General features: G+C 43.2%; 1 protein-coding gene across 7 annotated transcripts; it reads right to left on the minus strand.

The window, feature by feature from the left end:
- Positions 1 to 733: 733 nt before the first annotated feature.
- Positions 734 to 15,493, minus strand: NUDT5 (nudix hydrolase 5). 7 transcript variants are annotated; one of them, XM_086745215.1, is made up of 11 exons: positions 15,374 to 15,470; positions 13,835 to 13,927; positions 13,048 to 13,152; positions 10,998 to 11,087; positions 7,581 to 7,648; positions 6,361 to 6,413; positions 5,578 to 5,685; positions 4,929 to 5,024; positions 3,832 to 3,933; positions 1,340 to 1,393; positions 734 to 1,077 (listed from the first exon to the last, which is right to left on the minus strand). In XM_086745215.1, the coding sequence occupies exons 4-11, from the start codon at positions 11,058 to 11,060 to the stop codon at positions 968 to 970; spliced, it is 654 nt and encodes a 217-aa protein (XP_086601341.1). In that variant the 5' UTR covers positions 11,061 to 11,087; positions 13,048 to 13,152; positions 13,835 to 13,927; positions 15,374 to 15,470; the 3' UTR covers positions 734 to 967. The 7 variants fall into 7 exon arrangements, with proteins under 7 accessions (XP_086601341.1, XP_086601314.1, XP_086601335.1 ...); XM_086745188.1 differs by having other exon boundaries at positions 10,998 to 11,106; XM_086745209.1 differs by lacking the exon at positions 13,835 to 13,927 and having other exon boundaries at positions 15,374 to 15,493.
- Between the last annotated feature and the right edge of the window lie 50 nt (positions 15,494 to 15,543).

The raw sequence follows: 15,543 nt of genomic DNA on the forward strand, positions 1-15,543 counted from the left end.
ACAAATCTCAAGGTTCTGCCCCTTAAAATCATCGAGCTTTTCTGCTCAACTGTAATTGGTGACTTTTTCCCTTTGATTTCACATTTTTATCTTTGCTGTCTTCTCTCACACTTAACTTGAAAGTAACGTGGTTGTGAAGGTAAGAAAACCTAAAACAAGTTTTCTGCTTCATTTCAAAGCTAGGAAAGTCCTCCTCATTATGCATGCTCATCCAAATTTATTTCAGAAGCAAGATGTTGATGTTAACATGTTTATTAACTCTTAGATCCTAACCTTTAACCAGTGGTGGTTGTTTACAAAAGCAGCAGCAGTCGACTGAAGGTTGGTTTAGAAGTGATGAGACTGGACGTAGGTGCAGAGACATGGTACATGGAGGGTACTGGTTTGCACCCATGATGGGCTGTTGTTACTGTAGTTGGCAGAATCTGAATTTTCTTAGACCAAACAAGCCCTCTTTCTCTTTCTGGAGAGATTAGGAAGCACCATCTTCAGGTCTAAATCATAAAGGGGAGTTCCCAAAACTGCAGTTTCAAACACTGTGTCCCTTTGCAGCTGTTGCTGCTCCTACTGCAGAAAACTACCTCTAAATGTTCCAGTGATGGTGCCTGCGAGAGAGAAATGTGCTTTTCCTGCTCTCTTCCTCGTTTTGAACAGGTGGTGCTATAACACGCAGCTACAGTAACTGAACTGAAACCTGAGTGCAGTGATGAATGTAGTGAGAAATGAGCCGTCCTGAAAATTAACCAGTACTTTTATTATGATTATTCTGTCAAGGCTTGATAGACCGAGCAGTTAGAAGGAATGTTTTTTGTCAGTTACATAATTCCAGATAAAAATATCAGAATCTTTCCTACAAAGACTTTTCTTTTGCTTTACAAGTAAAGCAAAGGACCTTTACTACAAGAAAAGTTACACTTCTAAGCCATCTGAATTGGTGAGGTTCCACTAAATTTCTCTTTGTCTAGTTTTAGAACTTCATAAAAGGAACTTGGAGCGGTTTTTCTGCTGCACGCTTCAGGGCCAATGCGTAAGTATAAACCCTGGCATCCACTGCAATATGTTCTTCTGCCACGAGTTCTGCAAAATAAAAGTATGATACGCTGTTAGAACTTGCTCTGCGTAAATTTACCTCCCTTACTCACATGAAGATGTGTGGCATGCCAGACAGGAATTCTTAATGCTAACATCTAATGCTATCACTAACTGTTACCTGGCCAAGTCTCTCACAGCTTTTTGTTTAAGACACAGTATTCCAGGACAAGAAATGCCAAGGGCAGCATTGAGAAGGGAAGCTAAGGGTTTCTGGAAGCTCGCATTGAATGTGTCAGAAAGCTCTTACCATCAATTCTTTGCAGTAGGTCGTTCTTTGGAAGTGAAATAACTTCCACAAATTCTAGGAGAGAAGAAAAAGATTTAATTTAGCGAACCTTTAATTTAGTAAACAGTACAGGAAGTCTGCCTTGGTGTCCTGTTTCTTACAATTTAAAAGGGGAAACAAACTGGTGTAATGCTTGTCACCATCCAAAAGCTGTGAGCCTTCATACACCGCAAAAAGGCCAATTAAGGTGGGAAAGGCTGTGACTGGGGTCATTTAAAAAAAACAGGTTGGGCAGAAAGAAACTGGGAAAAACAGTGTAGCTGACAGCTATGGAGGATAAGAGTCCTAAAAGGAGACCGTTTTCCTTCTGAGAATGGAAAATACACTGTTGAAGTGGACTTCTGTTTCGTTGGTGACAGCCAACATGGCTTTACCTAGGGCAGATCGTGCCTGACCAATTTGGTGGCCTTCTATGACAGGGTGACAGCATCGGTGGACAAGGGACGAGCAACAGATATCATCTACCTGGACTTGTGCAAAGCTTTTGACACTGTCCCACACGACATCCTTCTCTCTAAACTAGAGAGACATGGGTTTGATGGACGGACCACTCGGTGGATAAGGAGTTGGCTGGATGGCTGCACTCAAAGAGTGGTGGTCAACGGCTCAATGTCCATGTGGAGACCGGTCACGAGTGGCGTCCCTCAGGGGTCCGTGTTGGGCCCGGCCCTGTTCAACATCTTTGTCGGTGACATGGACAGTGGGATAGAGTGCACCCTCAGCAAGTTCGCTGACGACACCAAGTTGTGTGGTGCCGTCGACACGCTGGAAGGGAGGGACGCCATCCAGAGGGACCTTGACAGGCTGGAGAGGTGGGCCCGTGCCAACCTCATGAAGTTCAACCAGGCCAAGTGCAAGGTCCTGCACCTGGGTCATGGCAATTCCAGGCACAAATACAGGCTGGGCAGGGAATGGATTGAGAGCAGCCCTGAGGAGAAGGACTTGGGAGTGCTGGTGGATGAGAAGCTCAACATGAGCAGGCAATGCGCCCTTGTGGCCCAGAAGGCCAACCGCATCCTGGGCTGCATCAAGAGGAGCGTGGCCAGCAGGTCGAGGGAGGTGATTCCCTCTACTCTGCCCTGGTGAGACCCCACCTGGAGTACTGTGTCCAGTTCTGGAGCCCCAACATAAGAAGGACATGGACCAGCTGAAGAAGGTCCAGAGGAGGGCCACAAAGATGATAAAAGGGCTGGAGCACCTTTCCTATGAGGACAGGCTGAGAGAGTTGGGGCTGTTCAGCCTGGAGAAAAGGAGGCTCCAGGGAGACCTCATAGCGGCCTTCCAGTCCCTCAAGGGAGCCTACAAGAAAGATGGGGAGAGGCTGTTCAGTAGGGCCTGCTGTGATAGGATGAGGAATAATGGTTTCAAAATAGAGAGAGGTAGATTTAGATTGGATATTAGGAGAAAATTTTTTACAATGAGGGTTGTAGAACACTGGAACAGGTTGCCCAGAGAGGTAGTGGAAGCCCCATCCCTGGAAACGTTCAAGGCCAGGCTGGACGAGCCTCTGAGCAACCTGATCTAGTCGGGGACGTCCCTGCTCCTTGCAGGGGGTTGAACTAGGTGACCTTTGAAGGTCCCTTCCAACTCTAACCATTCTATGATTCCATGATTATACCAGTACACTAATGCATTGTAGATGCGTTTGAAGACCAAAACAGCACAAAGACAAAGGGTTTGTTCTGGCTGAATGTGTGCTGGCTTACACCTCCCCTATCTATCTAAATGAGTTGTCTTTGGGGCTTGATCTGCAGCTCTTGTGGGTTCAGTAATTTGTATTTCCTGATGTACTGGAGCTATAGGTGCAACAATTGAAGATAATTGATGCGATAATACCCCACAGGAATTTTCATGTTTAGGCCAAAGTCAATCTCATGCATGCTTGATTAGGGCCAGGAGATTAAGCAAGCCCAAACAAAAAACAATTTTAACAGACATTTTCTAAGTAAAACTTGCCATACGAAGATCACACTTGACCTTACTGTCACTGTGAGCACAGGTATGTAACGTACCTCCATCATCTGCAAGTAAAAAAAAAAAAAAAAAACAAAAAACGAAAAGTAGTAAGTAAAGGATTTTGAAATACACTTGAGTTTACAACTAAAAAGCATTTCCATAGCTGACTGATCATGACTCACACTGTAGTTACTTCCAGGGTCAAGCCAGAACTAAGAGGAAAATTTAGGTTCACACGTGCTTAGGGCCCTCACTGAAGGCTGTCGCCTAAATTTCCCATTCTGGGTGGGCCAACACCTGACACGTAACGCCTGGGCCTCCCCAGTGAACTTAGCAATGAAACACAGCTCTACTTATCTAGACCGGAGGGTAGGATTTGAAGGACATACAGCATCTAAATCAGCTGGGACAGAACAGTTACAGTGGTAGGGAGAATTCTTTAAACTAAATCTTTTGTTACCTTCTCAGAATTTTCAAAGAAATGGTACAAAACTCACCAAGCTTTTGCTTAGGTCTTGTATTCTCAGCATCATCTCCATTAATGGTGACACTCACAATGTGTGTCGTGCTGTTTGACAAACCCGGGTCCAAGCAGAGAGCTGCCAACAAGCACACGTAGAGGTTAATTTTTCAAAAGCAGAAGTCTGGCACCTAGACATTTTAACAAAAGCTTTCACAGGAATGTATCTAATACAACAGGAGAACATATATTTGGCAAACGTTCATGCTGGAAGAGTTGTGAAAAGTTTGTTTTTGCATGTTCTGAAAAGTAATGCCTCTGTAACTCTCAGTTCTTTTACAGATTCCTTGTAAGACTTGTTTTCAGCAGCTAAGTTTACTTTCCATTCCATCGACCGAAGATTAAACTGTAAACTGTAATTCCCTTACAGACTTTCTCAGCCTATTAGAGTCTAATTTTGCCATCACCTCTCTCCATCTCTCCCAGTCCCCAGCATACAGTCGTACCCAATCATCGAGAGCCACGTCTCAACTGTAATGACATTTACTTCAAATCAAGTTTTATTTTTTAACTTGGCTTTTATTTATGATCCTCATTTTGCCTTCACTTTGTTTTATGGAGGAAGCATTGGATTGGCAACAAACACATTCCAAAGGATCTCTGGATTTACCCCAATTATCCTCTCCTTTCCTCTTTCTGGTTGGAGAAGCTCAGTACTGTCACCTGCTCACAGCTGACAAGAGGGTGACCTCCACTCAGACAGCATCACGCAGCTATTTTTTCTACCTAAGTTCACGGATGCTGTTCACATTAAGTCCAGCAATTTAGACCTTTATACTACAATGCCAAATCACAGCTTGAATAGTTGGGTTTTGTGTAAAGGATCTTAATTAATAGCAAAGTTTGCCCCCTCTAGACATCACTGTCACTTCAGTCCTGAACGTTTAACAAAAGTTCAGCAACTAACTCATCAGGGATGGAAGTCTCCTTGGTACAGCCATGGGATACTACTCTCTGCTAATCTGCGTAGACTTTTCTGCACAGACTCTTCCTTTGGTTTAAGAGCATTTTAGACATTTAGAGTACTCAAAGACAGAATTAGCTTTGGGTGGGAAAATAATAAAAACAAAAGACCTGGAGTACATTCAATGACTTCCCCCTTGTACCCAGTTTCTTCCTCCAGCTCCCGCAACGCAGCACTTTCTGCAGTCTCATTTTCCTCAATGAGGCCTGTGAGATAAACAATGCACAAGAACAACGTAAAAGTTAGCGCTTACCCCCAGTACCCATCCCGACAAAACCACGACACCGAGATAGAAACCAGGTTTACAAACGAGGTGAAACACTGTCACTACCCTAATTTCACAGAGGGATAAATGGAGGCATTAGGAAGGATTCCAGTTCCTGGATTCATCACGCTGCTGCCTGTGTCTTCAATTGATTACCTACAGACACACGCCACCTTCCCAGGAAATGGCATTAATATTCTCATGAGGGAAAGAAGCCAAAAGCTTTGGCGCTTAGAGAAAGGAGGAGTGGAGGGAAATGCAATATTCTACTACCAGACTACTGTGCAAAATGTTTCCAATCTGTTAAAATGAACTAGTTTTGTATTCTTCATTATCGAATATTCCTATTTCTGCATAGTACACCGAACTACAGAACTCACTACAGTTTTCTGGTTAGAGCGACTTCATTAAGAGCTACTTCATTAAGACTGACACTCCAAGCACATCTTAAATGTCAGCTTTATGTGACTCATCTGACTGTTTCAGTCACTCACCTGCAGGAAATTCCAAGCAATAGCCATTAATCGGGGGCCTGAACTGTTTCACTAGGACAATGCAGTCGTAGTGGAGAGTCCTCTGCAGTACCGCTATCACCGCTACACCTACAATAGCGACCGGAGACACAAGCGCATAGTATTTGAGTGCAGCGGAAAGTATCTAGTGCTAGATCTGGAAAGGAACCCAAGCACTGTTACTCTGAGCATTAAACATTTAGATGTCCGCTCCAGAATCCTGAGTTACCAATTTAAGCTCCTTATATCATGCATGGTGAGAGACAAAAGCCCAAAATGGGATCTTCAAGGTACCCCAGCAAACAAGAGGCACACACACCAAGCAAGACTGAGCCTCAGCCCACCAGTATGTAGGGAAGGGCTCTCTTGCCTGCAGAGACTGTTTGGAAGCCATAGTATGGAACGCCCTCCTAAACTCCATTAATGGCAAAGTCATGTTCCTCTTTTGCCCAAACGAAACTGTATCCCTAGCCCCAATTCACCAGTCTGTGAGCTACTCTGTATCAGAGCATTCATCATGTCTTTGAAATCGCTCCATTGTTCTGAAGTGAATACAATGATTTTGAGTAAACACTCCCAGTAAGGTTCTGATTCTTCAGCACTGAAGGCAGTATTTCATTAGCTCAGAGGTATAGCAAGCTCTGCTGAGCTATTTGTTCCACATCCTCATTCATTCAGAAATAGATGGGCTCTAGCTCCGCACTGTGAGTTTATCAAAACTTTCACAGGAAAAAATGCAAACCAAAAAAGTCACCAATGTCTTACCATCAGCTGAAACGCCCTTTTTCTTGCCAGTACGCTTTACTGTTTCCCAAGTTCTGTTTAAGACAGAGAAAAGCACAAATTAATATATTAAAAGGAACGATATCCATTTCATTTGTAAGTTGTCTTCTACCCTTGCTATTTTCATTTAAAAGCAAAATATACCATCACACAGTGAGGCCCCATAAGAAAAAAGCTGGCCTTAGGCAAATCCTGTCATACACTGGCACTATAAAATGTCTGTCATATAATTTTGTTTTGCTTACTTAAAGGAGAGGAAAATAAATAATGATTGTTTAAGATCATTAAAAAAAAGCAAATGACACAAATAACTGTCACAGAACAGGCAAGTCTTATAAAAGTGATCCTAGAAAAGTGCAAAATAAAGCAATTTATATATTAAATATGTCAGGTTTTGAAAGACAGTTTTGTAACAAGACCACGTGCATCCTATCTTTTATCTTGCTTTTGCAGAATGTTTATAGTATAAGTTACTGCCAACTCCCAGCTCAGTCACTTGAGCACTAGGAGCACATAGGCAAGAAAGACCAAAGCTTCTCTTTCAAAATAAGCAACGGGATGAGTAAAAACCAAAAATCCACAAGCAATAAAAATTCTTGCACAAGAGCTCAAGTCTTTGCTACTTTTTGAAAGGATACCTCGCCGATGAACCGGGAGGCACTAGGAAAAGCAATCAGTACAGAATCTAAGACATAAAGGGGAGGGAAGTAAAGCTGTGTTGTCACATCTGGACAAATACAGCAAAACTAAAGCACAGAAAATAATTGGACAGGCATGACAATATACAAGAGGACAGTAACTTGTCAATAGTATGCAAGATCCAGCAGGATTCTGGGGGAAAAAAGCCCTTAATGAAGAACCAGAAGAGCCACGGAACAAACTCTCTGACCATCACAGTCTGGTTGCATAGCTAGAACCTGCTTCTGCACAGCGTCTTTATAAGGAAGGGGAAATGCAAGATAAACCAGAGTCCAATGCACCCAAAAGGATTTAGGAGCCAAATTCGATCCCACATGCTAGCACATCTGCTCAAGTGGGGTTTTTTTTTCTGCTGAACAGTATGAACTATAAAGAAATTGCACAATGAATAGATCTCCTCTTGTGTTGAGTAACAGGTTTGTAATGCTCCTATTGTCTAGCCTGGGGCTAGTGCATACAATTGGGAACGTTACAGGAATCTGAAACGCCGGAGAGGCAATCACCTGGTTTTACCAAAGGGATCAGTATAAGTTGTTTCTTCAAGCTTCAACCATTTTCTTTCTGCAATTACCTAAAATAAAGAATTATTTGTTAAATACATTATAAGATTAATCTCAAAGGTATTTGGAGGCTAAAGGGAGAAACAACACAACTATTTTTGGATTATTTTGAAGACAAAAATCTCAGGGTCTGAATACACGCAGGAACACGCCACAACATTCCTGTAGCTATTATGGAAAAAAACATTTACTCCAAGTTAATGAACAGTAGTAGAAAATAAGCCCAGTAACTTTTTGTAACATGAATTTGATAACTAAGTTTCAATTAATTCAGTGGGGTGGTACGTACTGGAAAGTCCTCATCTTTTTAGAAGGATTCTGCAAAGCTCATATTTCAGCTGAAAGAGTCACTGATCTGCACAGACTTTAGTGACGCTGGAGATTATGAGTGCTCACTGATCAGAGAGCATGGCCTAATAGCCTAGCATGCAAGACTGAAAACCAAACTATTTTGAAACTTTTCTTGCGGTGATCTCAGACTGCAGCCTTGTGTAACCGCTCTGTTCCATAACCACAAGCAGTGATACATACTTGCCCTTTTAGGATTCCTGAGAGCCGCTGATTGAGCGCTTCTGAGCTAAATGAGTTTATTTGCCCTGTGATGTTTCCTCATCTTTCCTTTAAAAGGGAAAAATCCCTAGATATTAGCATTCACTCCTAAATCACTGCAGAACTGGAGTACAGGAAGATCCAAAAGAAACAGAATAAAATCATGTTCCATTTGTTGTGGAGAGGAGAGGAATATATATACACTTCAGTTAAGTAAACATAGCCAAACGCATTTTGCGTTAACGAATTTTTTTTTAACATTGCAGAGAACACAAAGGACTGGGTCACCGATTGTGGTCCCATATTCCTGCAGCATTCAACAGAACTGGCAGCTCATTCCTCCTGTCACAAAATCGTCATTTGCTGCGCAGAAAGGGGAAAATGGCTGAAATGAGAACCGCATCACTGTCCCTAGGAATCTTAGGGGAAAAAGAATCATAGAATCATAGAATGGTTAGGGTTGGAAGGGACCTTCAAAGGTCATCTAGTCCAACCCCCCTGCAAGGAGCAGGGACATCCCTGACAGGAGCAGGGACATCTCTAGTCTGTAAGAAATTAGACCTATCCAAGCTCCAAAATGACAAAAGAAAAAAAAAAAAAAAGAAAAAGAAAAAAGTAGGTTTTATGTATATAAAACAAACAATGTCAAACAAAGTGTCTTTCATCAGGTGTTGTTAAGGACAGCTTTTGGCCTCTACCATCACAGAGCAATAATTAAAAAGAAGTACTATAGGACATGTAGCCTAAATATTTACAATGGAAGTGTTCCACAATCCTCTAAAGTTAGGTGAAACCCTTGCTGCTAACAGCACACAGAGGGAGAAGACTGAAAGCTGCTAGGTTTCCCTAGAAGAAAGAGAATTTTATTGCCACCCGCCTTGTCGAGCACACAATTAAAACCCATGGAAGCTGGCCCAGAAGATTAACTTCTGCTTCGCTAAATCCTCTGGTCAGGGCCTAAGGATACTTTGCAGGATGTGTTGCATTTACCATATTCAGTTTTAGAATTATTTTTATTGCTTTATCTATTACTTTGACGGCAAATAACATCTGCTTTTGCTCACAACCGTGTGGGTTCCCTGAAACAGGAAGAAGGAAATAAGATCAGCCACTAATCTCACGAGAGGAGATATTCCAACATCAGACCATTGTCGTAGTAAGATTTTTTTTTCAGAAATGTTGTGCTCACATCTTCACAGAATCAGAAAATATCATGTCCTGGGAAGCCTCCCCTCACTAACAAAACCACAACACCATGTAATTACTGAAGGGTTACAGAATCACTTTCAATATAGAATCATAGTTACGGTCAGAAGGGACCTTTAAAGCCCACCCAGTCCAACCCCCCTGCAAGGAGCAGGGACATCTCCAACCAGATCAGGTTGCTCAGAGCCCCGTCCAACGTGGCCTTGAATGTTTCCAGGGATGGGGCATCCACCACCTCTCTGGGCAACCTGTGCCAGTGTTCCACCACCCTCAGTGTAAAAAATTTCTTCCCAATATCTAATCTGAATCTACCTCCCTCTATTTTGAAACCATTATCCCTTGACCTGTCACAAAGGCACTACTGAAGAGTTTCTCCCTGTCTTTCCTGTAAGCCCTCTTTAGGTACTGGAAGGCTGCTATCAGGTCTCCCTGAAGCCTCCTCTTCTCCAGACTGAACAGCCCCAACTCTCTCATACGAGGGCCACTGGCAGAGGCATGGTAAATACTCTCCTGTATTAATCCCACAAAATGACTTACTTTAAATACGTAAGATCTAATTACAAACTTTCAATGAGGCCAAAGAATACGGTGTTCCAAAGGAGAAGAACTAAGAGGCATCATGGGGGGGGAAAAAAAAAAAAAAAAAAAAGAAAATGTTACCTGCAAAAACACAGATCTTAATAGAAAATCCAAAAAGCTTACAAAAACTAAACTCTTTATTGCTTGAGAAATGTTCATATTAAAAAAAACACCCAATGGGAAAAGCCATAAATATATCCCAACAATGTCAGTCTCTTCTTTCCTGAAAAAGTTTTGTACCTTGAAAACTAAAGAAATCACAACACTGTGTTCATTCCAAGGAAGGAACGCTGGATAATGAAACTATATTCGTGTTATAACAACAGTGTGATGCTGTTGCCAAACCTGCCTTTAATATAACTTTTAACAATTCACTTAAAAGAGAACAGAAACAAATACAGGCACTTTAAATTAGGGTGAAAGTGCTCCAAATAAGCACCCAAAAGTACAGAAGTACCTCCAAATTCACTACTCAGGACATGATATTTTCTGATTCTGTGAAGATGTGAGCACAACATTTCTGAAAAAAAAATCTTACTGCTTCCTTACTAATGTATTTAGAACAGCAATTATCTAAATTCAAACCCTGTCAGAAAGCATCAAAGAAGGTACAATTTTAAATGTAAGGCAACTTTCAGTGGTTCATCCTAAAGGAATGGAAATAAGGCTGAATTTCACGATTGCCCCATTTCCACAGTTTCCCAGATGTTTCAGCTTTATTTCTGAACACTGAAAACAGCCTGAACAGACAATATAAGTAAGAGTTGCAAAATCCCCAAAAGAAGCAGCTTAAAATAATGCAACACTGTAGAAGTCCTCTCACCATTGATAATTTGTATCATTATTTCAACAAAGAGAAACGCCACCTTTTAAAAACTCTCTGACCATCAGGAAGAAGCATTTTGTCTACTGAACTGATTTTACAAACATACAGCACTTCTTACTCTGCACTCACAAACATTCTGATTAGTCTCAAATAATGGTTATTTAACAACAAAACCTGTGTCAAAACCAAGTATGTTATACCTCTTCTTTAAGGACGGATTGTCTAGTAGGTTTTGGAGCTTCTGTGGATGTCTCAGCTGCCATTTTCAGGAATGTCACACTTTCCCCCTCCTGTGCAAAGTCCAGATTACTATGAAACAAAGTCAATATTTGCTTTCAGAGTAAAGTTAAAAGGTTCATTTCTGCATCCTAAATTAAACAAAACTTGCTGGAGAAAGTTAGAGACATGTGACGGCAAGTGCAATTCACATTTTCAGCTCCACCTGATGGTTTCAGAGTCAAATAGCTCAAAGGAGGAAGAGGAGTTTGGGCCAAATCCCTGACTTACACAGTTGTAATAGTCCTATCAGCTTCCGTCTAGCTGTGCCGGCTGAAGACACTCTCCTTCACTATTCAAAGTCAAACACATGCAGAGACAAAACTGATCCATTTTAGTCAAATTGTTTCATTCCGATCTGGGTGAAGTGCTCTGTCAACACAGCATTACCACAACGAGACCATGCACTCCACTGTGAAAGTGGAAAAAAATCTTACACCAAGAGGACTTCAGGGATAAAAATTGTCTGCTCTTGAGAAATAATCACAACTAGAACCTACCTCCACCTGACACACATCACTAATAAACACGGAAATGACTCAATCCTTCCTCCAAAAGATGAGGTCAAGAAGTCACCCGTGTGTTGCAAGTTTAGGCAGCATGTGGAGTTAGCGTGACCAAAGCACATCAGTCTCTCTCACTGCGAACGATGTGGCTAACATCGTGCAAAAGGCAGCTGAATATATGCTCAAAGCAAGGCTCTGCAGCTCAATGCCTCACCCCGCATCCTAATGCTCCCTAGGAAGATAAAACTGGCCACTCACTCTCTCACTCCATTTCTAGCTGAAAGGCAAACCAGGCATCAAAAAACACAATGCATCAGAGATCCACCATTAGTCCCCTGTCTCACTGTGGAGTTACAAGGCACTTTCAGCACCAAAACTCTTACTTCAAGGAAGCTCATCTCTGATACTACGTCATAATAGCAGGTTGCTCAGAGCCCCGTCCAACCTGGCCTTGAACGTTTCCAGGGATGGGGCATCCACCACCTCTCTGGGCAACCTATGCCAGTGTTCCACCACTCTCACTGTAAAACATTTTTTCCTCGATGTCCAGTCTGAATCTACCTCCCTCTATTTGCAAACAACTACCCCTTGTCCTATGGCTACAGGCCCTGCTAAAAAGTCTGTCCTCATGTTTCTTATAAGCCCCCTTGAGGTACTGGAAGGCCGCTATAAGGTCTCCCTGGAGCCCCCTCTTCTCCAGGCTGAACAACCCCAACTCTCTCAGCCTATCCTCACAGGAAAGGTGCTTCAGCCTCTGATCATCTTCATGGCCTCCTCTGGACCCTCTCCAACTGGTCCATGTCTTTCCTGTGCTGAGGGCTCCAGAACTGGACACAGTACTCCAGGTGGGGTCTCACCAGAGTGGAGTAGAGGGGCAGAATCACCTCCCTCGGCCAGCTGACCACGCTTCTCTTGATGCAGCCCAGGATGTGGTTGGCCTTCTGGGCTGCAAATGCACGTTGACAGCTCATGTCCAGCTTTTCATCCACCAAATGTAATGATCTATGTAACATAAATCCTGAAAAGGAACCCTGACTCATTAAATCCAATTCTGTTCTTTCAAAAATATGTTCTATAACCCTTTCTTAAAGCAATGGACCTTAAAACTATGTAGGTTTACTATCTACCTTATTACTATTCAATGAAAAAACGTTCCAGAACCTCACTTGCTTATCTTCCAGTTTCTATCCCAGCTCTCCGTTACCCATTTGTTCTTGAGCCAGCAACGTCTCAAACTCTTCACTTAGAATTTCAGAGAGGCAGCTGGACAATGGCCATGGTTCTTGCTGAATAAGTCCTCCTCTCTTAGTCTCCCCTCACAGGAAATCCTGTTCCATGGATCACGCTAATCCTGCCACATGAGCTTGCAAATATCCATGTATCTTTCTCAAACACAGATTACCGCAATTGTACCCGAACTCTCACAAACAGCTATAGCAGTGGTTTGTACAACAGTATTAACACTTACTTGTATCAGTTACAAATACATCCTAGAACCTCATTTCATGGCAGAAGCTCTTTTCAACACAGTTTGCTCTCTTCTGCAGCAGAGAGATTCAAGGGTGGCTTGCAACTTAAAATAATAAAAAAATGATAAAGCTTCAGTGGTTTGAATTATCACTAAAATCTAAAATAAGTGAAAACGAGACAGAGGAAGTCATCTCTCTCAGCTTCTGTAGTTTTGATCTCCTCCACAAGTGGGTGCAATAACTCTACCTATGAGTAACATTTTAAGAAGTTCCACCAAAAAAAGTAATTTTTTCCAAATTCAGTTGACTGTACAGAACTGAGAATTTCTGCTGTTAGGAAGCTGAAATACCATTTGGTTAAATGAAGGCTGCAGTTCTGGTGTCTCATATTAGTCATACTGTCAAAGGTGGCAACAATCTTTTGTTCATAAACAAAATCAGCCGCAACTGAAAATTAAACTTAAGACTGCAGTGTTAGGTTTCTAAAGCCCTAGGTTAGGTTTCAGAAGAGACCTCGTCTCACAGCCCTCAGACAGGAAGGTTCTTCCATCTCACAAAACTACCACTGGATCACTTGAGTTAAAAACACAACACAGCTCGCACAGCAGCCTGGGAACCTGACTACCTGACTTACGATAACACAAACTCTATGAATAAAAATTTTTAATAGTTATCAGTGCAATTTTAAGAATATGTCAGTGTCCACATTTATCAGCCTTCTTAGCATGAACCAACAGCACCTGAACTATAAATGATGGGAAAAAAAAATGTTTGGCCCTCTTCTACCTTCTCTGATGATTTATGTGGCTGGTACTACAGGCTACTGCTGGCAAATCATGCTACTCGTTCCATGTCTTTCACGTGGGGTCGAACTCAGACCTGAAAAAGGCATATCATTTATAAAAGGTATAACTTTCTTTCCATTGCGTATTCCCTTATTGAGTAACTTCCTTTCAAGGCAACGTCCAACCATTCTAGTTTCCAAATTAGCCTTCCCTGGAGTTAAAAATCTTAAAGCCAACCAGGGCCTGTGAATCAGCTTAGAGAGTAGCCAAGCTACTGGGACTTTGCATTCACCTTTCCAAGCCACAACAGATGGGTCAGCTTTGCTAAATCGCTTTTCAAAACTCTGATCCAAACTACATATCCCAGCTGACAGCAACCAGATTTAATGGAAGCTCAGCAATAGTGTCCTAAAGTAAGCTGAAAACAAAACAAAATACAGGGTTTCTTACAAAGAATGTGCAAAAGGGACACTGGCAGTGTTTTATACAAGATTTAACCAACAGCGCACTGAGACGTGTGCTGAAGATAAATATCACTAAAAGCTCCTAAGTCACTTTAAACTTGTTATCATCAGTCAGTGCACTTGCATTCCAGCAATATGATTCTAGCAACAAAATCAATTAATTAGCAGAAGTTGATGGAAGAGAGGAATAGGGAAAAAGTGGGGGAAAATTTTCTTTTTTTTAATCATGTTATTTAGCAGCATGGATGATTCACTCAGCATCAAGTAAAATATGGAAAAGTAACTGGTTCCTGCCCTGCAGAACAGACAACAACAAAGACCATCTTGCAAAAGCAGAAAAAGATTACCAGCACCTCCACACTGTCATCAACCTTCCAAACAACCGACGTGCGAGAAGGCCTGGGGATACAGCCTCAAATGGCAGATGTGAGAGCATGTGAGGAAAGCACTGGAAGGAGACGACTTGGCCCTCCACACAGGGGTCACACAGGCACAAAGCCGACGGCAGAACCATGGGGCTTAGAAAGAAATAAAATGAAACACAGCCCTGCGTGAGGAGAGGGAGGAAGGTCTGTTGCGGTAGAGCTCTGTTATCATAGAATCACAGAATGGTTTGGGTTGGAAGGGACCTTAAACACCATCTCATTCCAACCCCCCTGCCCTGGGCAGGGACACCTTCCACCAGACCAGGTCAGGGACCTTCCACCAGACCGGGTCTCTCAGAGCCCCATCCAGCCTGGCCCTGAGCACTGCCGGGGGTGGGGCATCCACGGCTTCTCTGGGCAACCTGTGCCAGTGCCTCACATAAATTCCTCACTATGCCTTACCTAAATCTACCCTCTTTCAGTTTAAAGCCGTTACCCCTTGTCCTACCACCAGCTGCCCTCTCACACAAGGACATGCAAAGCAAGGAAGCACAGCCTGCTCGGCGGGAAAAACGCCCGCAGCTTCCCTGAGGCCACCCGGGTTTTTTCAACGTTAACCGCCCGGAAACCCCCCCCCTCGCCCCGCTCGGGCCACGCATACGGAGGAGGCCAGGAGAGCGGCCGGGCAGCTGAGAGCAGGGCGGCCGCTACCTAGGGCGGGTACGGTGAGGCTGGGGGCGGCCGGGCGGCACCGAGCTCCGCTGAGGCGGCGGCGGCGGCTGAGGCGAGGGCCAGGTGCTCCGCTGAGGCGGGGCCGGGTAGGGCCGCGCCGCGCCGCGCCGTGTGCGCCCGCGATGGCGGGCCGGGTGCCGCCGGGAGCT

The sequence above is a fragment of the Chlamydotis macqueenii genome, chromosome 1 (genome assembly GCF_036417535.1).
Source record: "Chlamydotis macqueenii isolate bChlMac1 chromosome 1, bChlMac1.mat, whole genome shotgun sequence".
Lineage (NCBI taxonomy): Eukaryota > Metazoa > Chordata > Aves > Otidiformes > Otididae > Chlamydotis > Chlamydotis macqueenii.

Bases quoted from the DNA above. Each gene is read 5' to 3' on its own strand.
- NUDT5 (XM_086745209.1), bottom strand. From the start codon at position 11,060: ATGGCAGCTGAGACATCCACAGAAGCTCCAAAACCTACTAGACAATCC. The intron at 7,649-10,997 runs GTATAACATACT...TCTTTATTTTAG, and splicing joins AATCCGTCCTTAAAGAAGAG to GTAATTGCAGAAAGAAAATG. The intron at 1,394-3,831 runs GTGAGTTTTGTA...CTTCTCTCCTAG, and splicing joins AAGACCTAAGCAAAAGCTTG to AATTTGTGGAAGTTATTTCA.